Source organism: Atta cephalotes, assembly GCF_000143395.1.
Source record: "Atta cephalotes unplaced genomic scaffold scaffold00002, whole genome shotgun sequence".
Lineage (NCBI taxonomy): Eukaryota > Metazoa > Arthropoda > Insecta > Hymenoptera > Formicidae > Atta > Atta cephalotes.
In genome coordinates this window covers 6307088-6313300 of record NW_012130066.1, presented here as the reverse complement: position 1 = coordinate 6313300, position 6213 = coordinate 6307088, and the positions used below count along the sequence as shown (strand labels likewise).

At 39.5% G+C, this 6213-nt stretch overlaps 1 protein-coding gene across 1 annotated transcript in view; it reads left to right on the top strand.

Moving 5' to 3' along the window:
• The first annotated feature begins 3347 nt into the window (after positions 1-3347).
• The window catches only part of LOC105621003 (transcription factor SOX-9-like), a 22072-nt gene continuing 19206 nt past the window's right edge, over positions 3348-6213 (top strand). Inside the window, exon 1 of the mRNA XM_012202483.1 lies at positions 3348-3577. Within this exon, the coding sequence (XP_012057873.1) occupies positions 3348-3577 (230 nt within the window). The remainder of the gene's footprint in view (positions 3578-6213) is intronic.

Sequence of the window (6213 nt, the reverse complement as noted above, 5' to 3'; positions counted from 1 at the left end):
TGTGTGTGTGTGTGTGTGTGTGTGTGTGTGTGTGTGTGTGTGTGTGTGTGTGTGTGTGTGTGTGTGTGTGTGTGTGTGTGTGTGTGTGTGTGTATGTATATCCCCCAAGAAACGCTACGCAATTTTTATGTTATATATTATTAATAAGCTTAATTAAATAACGAATTATATTATATAATCACTTTAATATTATAGTAGAAACGATTTTATATCTTATTTTATGAAGAATAAGAATTGTAATGGGATGATTAATAACATTTTTGAAAAAAAGAAATTTCAATAAGAGTGAAAAATTTTCAAAGCATAATGCTGATATTTATTAACTTAGTGATATTATAATTTGGCCTTTGTACAAAAATTTGCACATGGTCGCTTTCTTTTGTACGTTTATGTTCTCTCTCTACTTTCTGGAAGGAATCCAATACAAAAAAGCAAGAGGTAAATTTATTTGCCAGATTCGTTTTAAATACGAAACGATATCAAAAGTAAGTCCTCGCGAACTACAGACTTATTTCTACAATCTCTACATCGAAGCTTTCATTTCCTTGCCAAAACATATAAATGTCCGGTCGCTACGAAAATCGGCCGATGAATGCAACGTGCAATCGTGAATGCAACCGGTCTTGTTGCGGTGCGTACTCTTCTCCACGCAACGTCATAATTGCAGCCGACCAATCGACGGGATCACGTCGGAGAAACGAAGACGATCGCGACTAGGAACAGCGGAGAACTGAAGAGCTGTAGAAGGTGAGAAGGAGAAGGAAGGAAGAAAAGAAGAAGAGGGAGATAGAAACGAGAGATAGGTGGAGCAAGCAGAAATACGATTGGTTCCATCCTCTCGGAGGATATCGTAGCCATGGAAACTCTCTTGTCAGCAAAGAGCACCGAAATATAAATGGAATGACCGGCGATCTTTCCTGAAGAGGAAGGGAATGCGATATCATGAAGAAGGGGAGATGATTTATCCGAGAACAGAAAGAGAGAAAGAGAAAGAGGGAGAAAGAAATCACGATATTATTAACATCAGATTATCTTTCTCTCTCTCTCTCTCTTTCTCTTTCTCGGTCAGCGAGAGTGATCTGCCGTGTAAAAAAAATGTCAGGATTGCAGTTAGATGGTGCAACATTGTCACAGGACACGTCCTTTCTTTAATCAACGAGATGATGTTCACATTCTTTGTCCTCCAATCTTTAGTATTTATGAATCACGGTCTTGGAAAAAAAAAAAATAAAAACGTTGTGTTAGAATAAAAAATGTTGAAGGAAATTTGAAGACCGTAATATTAATGGAACTCGTTCTAGAAAATTAAGTCGACGGAAAAAGGTGATTGAACGCTTAATGCGTCACACAAGTGTAATGTTTATTTGATACTCGAGACTTTATTTCGTAGTAAAATTTTTTATGTACTCCGCTTAGATCACATATATTTTCTTGATAATTTTTTATTATATATTCACCCAATGAAAAAGCTTTTATTTTTTTTTTAAATACTTCAGAATTCATTCTTTCTTTTCCAGTAATTTTCCGTTTTATCAATTAAGTATTCATTTAATAATTATAGCAATTCTTTTGCAACTACTATTAATTTGACCGAAAATAGGATTATTTCTATTAATTAATTTATTCTCGTCGGTTTAACTTTGATTTCTAATTGTTCATTAATTAAAACCTTATCATAATTGATCGTATCTAAATTTATAAAAATTTATAAGTGTTACGATTACAGTTCCTTCCCGTTGGGAAGCCCACATGGCGAAGCTCGCTTTTGCGTACGTTGATTATGATAACGTGAAATCTTTCCATTGACGATATATTACAATATATGAAAAAGCAAGAAAAAAAAAATATAACGACCTCGCGAGTGCCGCCTTATTTGGCCGCGTTCCTCGAGGCGACGACGACGAGGCCGGGAAAGACGACGGCCGCGAGATACGCCGAGCAAATGCCTCGTGCCTCTCCTCGTCTCGCTTCCACCGCAGCCGTGAGATATCCCGGCCACTTCCACCGCAGTCGCCGCCGTCATCTCCCTCCCGGTGCACGCGACCGTCGCCGGGACTCCACGGAGCAACAAGTGTTACCAGCGCCGCTGCCTTCGCCCCGCCCCCAAAACGAGCCAGCCGAGCCGAGTGAACGATGTCAGGCCTCGTGGTGGAAACTGCCCCGAGGCGATGCAACCACCTCACTCGAGCGCCGATCGCGCGACAAGCGACCCGCCGAAACCCCGAGACTCGAGAGCTTGAACGCGACGCGAGTTACCGCGAGTAACGCGAGCGCGCGCCCCGTCGTCATCCGGTCCGGAGGCGAGCGGAAAGATCCCGGTATTGGGGATTGTTCGATGTGTGAAATTGTTCGACGTTACGCGAAGGACTCGAGACGGAAAGATGTGAAGTCGTAATCTACGGCACGCGAGTTATAACAGTTACCTACGATTGACCGAACGGAGATCTATCGAGATTGTCGCAGACTTCTCGTGGATTCCGCGAACACTTCTTGATAATTTCAATTCTTGGTGATGTCACGCTACTATACTTGTATTGTTAGATATAGTTAGATATTGTTTTTCTTCTCGAAGGATATACACGACGACAACGGTGAACAACGGTAAGATACAAGAATTCGCTTAAAACATTAGTGATATCTATCTACCGAGTCACGTGTTATCCAAATGAGCGAAGCGAAAAATCTTTCTTGAAGGAAGTGCGATCTACGAGGAAGGATAAGAGGAATCGAGGAAAACCCTTGTCGATCACGATTTTACGCGATACGCAACTCTGATCTCGCCTTCTCGGGAAGAACACCAGACGGCGAGACTTTTGAGACGGACAAAGAGAAGCAGCGCAGATAAGAAGCGACGGAGTTCGGCGAACTGCGACGAACGAAAGACAACTGACGCAGAAGGCAAGAACGCTATATGGAATCACGCGTGTGTGCACGCGCGAGATACGCGATGTCGCGAGTTAATCAACAGTGATATTGATTATAAACGTGACAGTCGTCGATCGAGACGTGACGCCCGAAATTCCACGAGGGAGAGGGAAAGAGGCTCGAGATCAGCAGTTGAAATTTATTGTTAGACCGAGTGGGGAGAATCACGGGGAAACGGAAGCTCATACGTTCGCCGCGATGATAAAGTGATAACAAAAGCGGCGGCGATATCACGGCCGATGACGAACTGATCGATTGAGGCTACTTCTCGTCGAGGCTGATACGAGATGAGACGTGTTTTCCGCGTGTCGTACGCGATAAATCGGCAGGACTGAGATTGTGTACGATCGTACGGTATCTTTCGATACTCTCGACGACCTTGGTGGAAATCTATTGTTCGCGCGACGTACACGACGAAGGGGATGAAGATGAACGACGTCAAACCGGAAAGCAGCGGCGCGTCGATTTCGCCGGCGGGCGGAAACAATAACAACAATAACATCAATGGAAATGGCAAAACGTCAGCAACGGCCGCCGCAGCAGCCGCCGCTGCCGCGGCGACGGTGGCCGCCAATGGCGGCGAAGGGATTAGTGCTGCCGTTGCCAAGGTTCTCCAAGGATACGACTGGACCTTGGTACCTGTTGCCACCAAGTAAGTGTATTGCGTGATAAACTCTTACTACTTTTTTCTCACCCTCGAATCATCGTTTCGTAGACGTAATAAGATATATAGGTCGATATATTCGTAACCGTTTTTTTATATTTAAGGATCATAGCACAAAAAAACTTGAGCGATAAAACGTAAGTAGTAAGCGAATTGACCAATCATAGTAGAGTCCGTAAAGCTATAAGTATATAAACTATGAGTAATAGCGAATCCAACAATTGTTGATTTCCTTACTGCTTATGTCTTACTGCCCTAAGTTTTTTGTATGCCATAGCCTTAAGACTGTCTTAAGTATGGTCCTAATGAACTTTCTACAATAAGCCGTTATCTAAGCTTTAAATCTTAAGTCATAAATCTTAAGAAATTGATTAATCGATTATTCTTCTTACATTCGATTGTGATTGGTTAATTTCTTAAGACTTAAAATTTAAGTAATAGCTTATTGTAAAAAGTATTAAGCTGACAATGAATCTGTAGTCGGAAGTCTTAGTCTTAATCGGCAAAATTGATCAATCAATGTTAAGCGTACAAGTTGGCTATTGGTCAACTTCACTGATAAGACTTGGGACTATCGACTCATTATAGAATCAGCATTTAAATCTTCAATCTTAAGAGAAATCAATCATAGTCGATTATTCTTCTCACTTTGACTGTGATTGGTCAATTTTTATGACTAAAGGCTTAAATTTATTATTAATAACTTATTATAGAAAATTCATAAGATGCCATATGAACCATTAGCATATTTAAATATTACTTAAGACGGTCTTAAAAGAAAAACGAACTGTAAATACTGCTCAAATTCATTAGAAAGAAAATTATAAATCACATTAGCATTTCTCTTCATTTCGATACTTGAGAGAGAGAGAGAGAGAGAGAGAAGAAAGAGAGAGAAAATTTAAGTTATTTCACTCTTTCTAAACTGATGACAACTTTATAGAAATGCGAAGTCTGTTCTATCTCATACGGCATACAATATACAGAAACTTACAACGAAACATTGCATATACATTGCATACTGTAATATTGATAGAACGTTGCTGTTGGAATGATCTGTATCGATCAAATATGATTTCGCTTTCGATGATAGCGCAATGGAAAGAATTTGAAAAATTATGCTTTTATCATTAATCGATATAAATCTTATAAGCTCCATTTCAGATACATAGTATAAAAAGCATTCAATCATATGTCATCTTCATATCCTTCCAGATAATATAAAAAGAATTCAGTCGTATCTCAATCCTCTCTCTGAGAGAAGAGTTCATTTTCAGATGCAAAAAAAATTCTTCTCAGAACTGTTCAAAGAAAGAATTCTTTTTGTGTCTGAAAATGAATTCTAAGTTGACATAACAACTGAATTCTTTTTGAAAGAATTTTCTCTGTGCTATCTGGATATAATTTTCAATCATACTTTGACTTTTCAATCATTCTGAACGTTTTTTTTTTGTGGAGTATTAAAGAATATTATTTTTATTCGCTTTAAAGGAGATAAAAATGACTCCTGTTTATAATCTTCGCATATAGTTTAATAACTGATAGATCTATAATTAGTAAACTTGAGATTCACCAAAGATGGCTAGTTGTAAAAAGAAAAAAATGAAACTAAACACACTATAAAGAGATCTGATGATAGAAAGAAAAACAATATAGTTGTGTATGTGCAAGGTTAACATGTTACAAATAAAATACCAAAATGAATATGTAAATCATAAATCTATAATGTAAAATGTAAACTTACATCAATAAAACGAATTGAACAGAAAATTAATATAGTAACAAAATGTATAAAAGAAATAAACTTCCAAAAAGAGAAAAGAGAAAAATTAATATAATTGGAATTTGTGTAAATAAAAAGTTACTTTATGTATGACAAATAAAATATTCTAGATGTATGTCTCACATTGATATTTCATTTTAATGCTTTTATATTTTTTTCGTTTAGATCAGAATGATTAATAAATCGTCGAAGACATTTCCGAGAAATATTCTTTTTTTTTTTCTTTTCTATAAGCTTCCTCGATTCTCAGTGTTTTCGCAAAGTGTTTTAATCACCACGAGTCGCATTAGCGACGCGTTAACATACGCATGTGGTCATGCTGTTAAGCCTCGTGGACTTAACTCACGCGAGGGGGGGGGAAAAAATCAGAGGAGAGAAAGAAGAAGGAAAGGAACGGGGCGACGAAGCCAGCCGTCGGGGAGAGAAGAAGCGGGTGAGGAAGCGTGGCGCGGCCTTAAAAATACGTAACGCTAACTCAATTATGACGCACTCGTTTCCCCGGCCTGGGAAACGCGCGTCTCCGCGGAAAAATGTCCTCGGACGCCAATTAACGCAAATTGGCTAATTAATGCCCGATCGCCGCGTCCCGCTCGCCGGCCCTCCTTCATCGTGGGAAGGCAGGCGATCTTAAAATAGCGACCTGATAACGACTCGAAAGAAAGAGAGAGAGAGAGAGAGAGAGAGAGAGAGAGAGAGAGAGAGAGAGAGAGAGAGAGAGAGAGAGAGAGAGAGAGAGAGAGAGTAGTACGTACGTACGTACGTACGTAACGTAACGTAACGTAACGTAACGTACGTACGTACGTACGTACGTACGTACGTACGTACGTACGTACGTACGTAC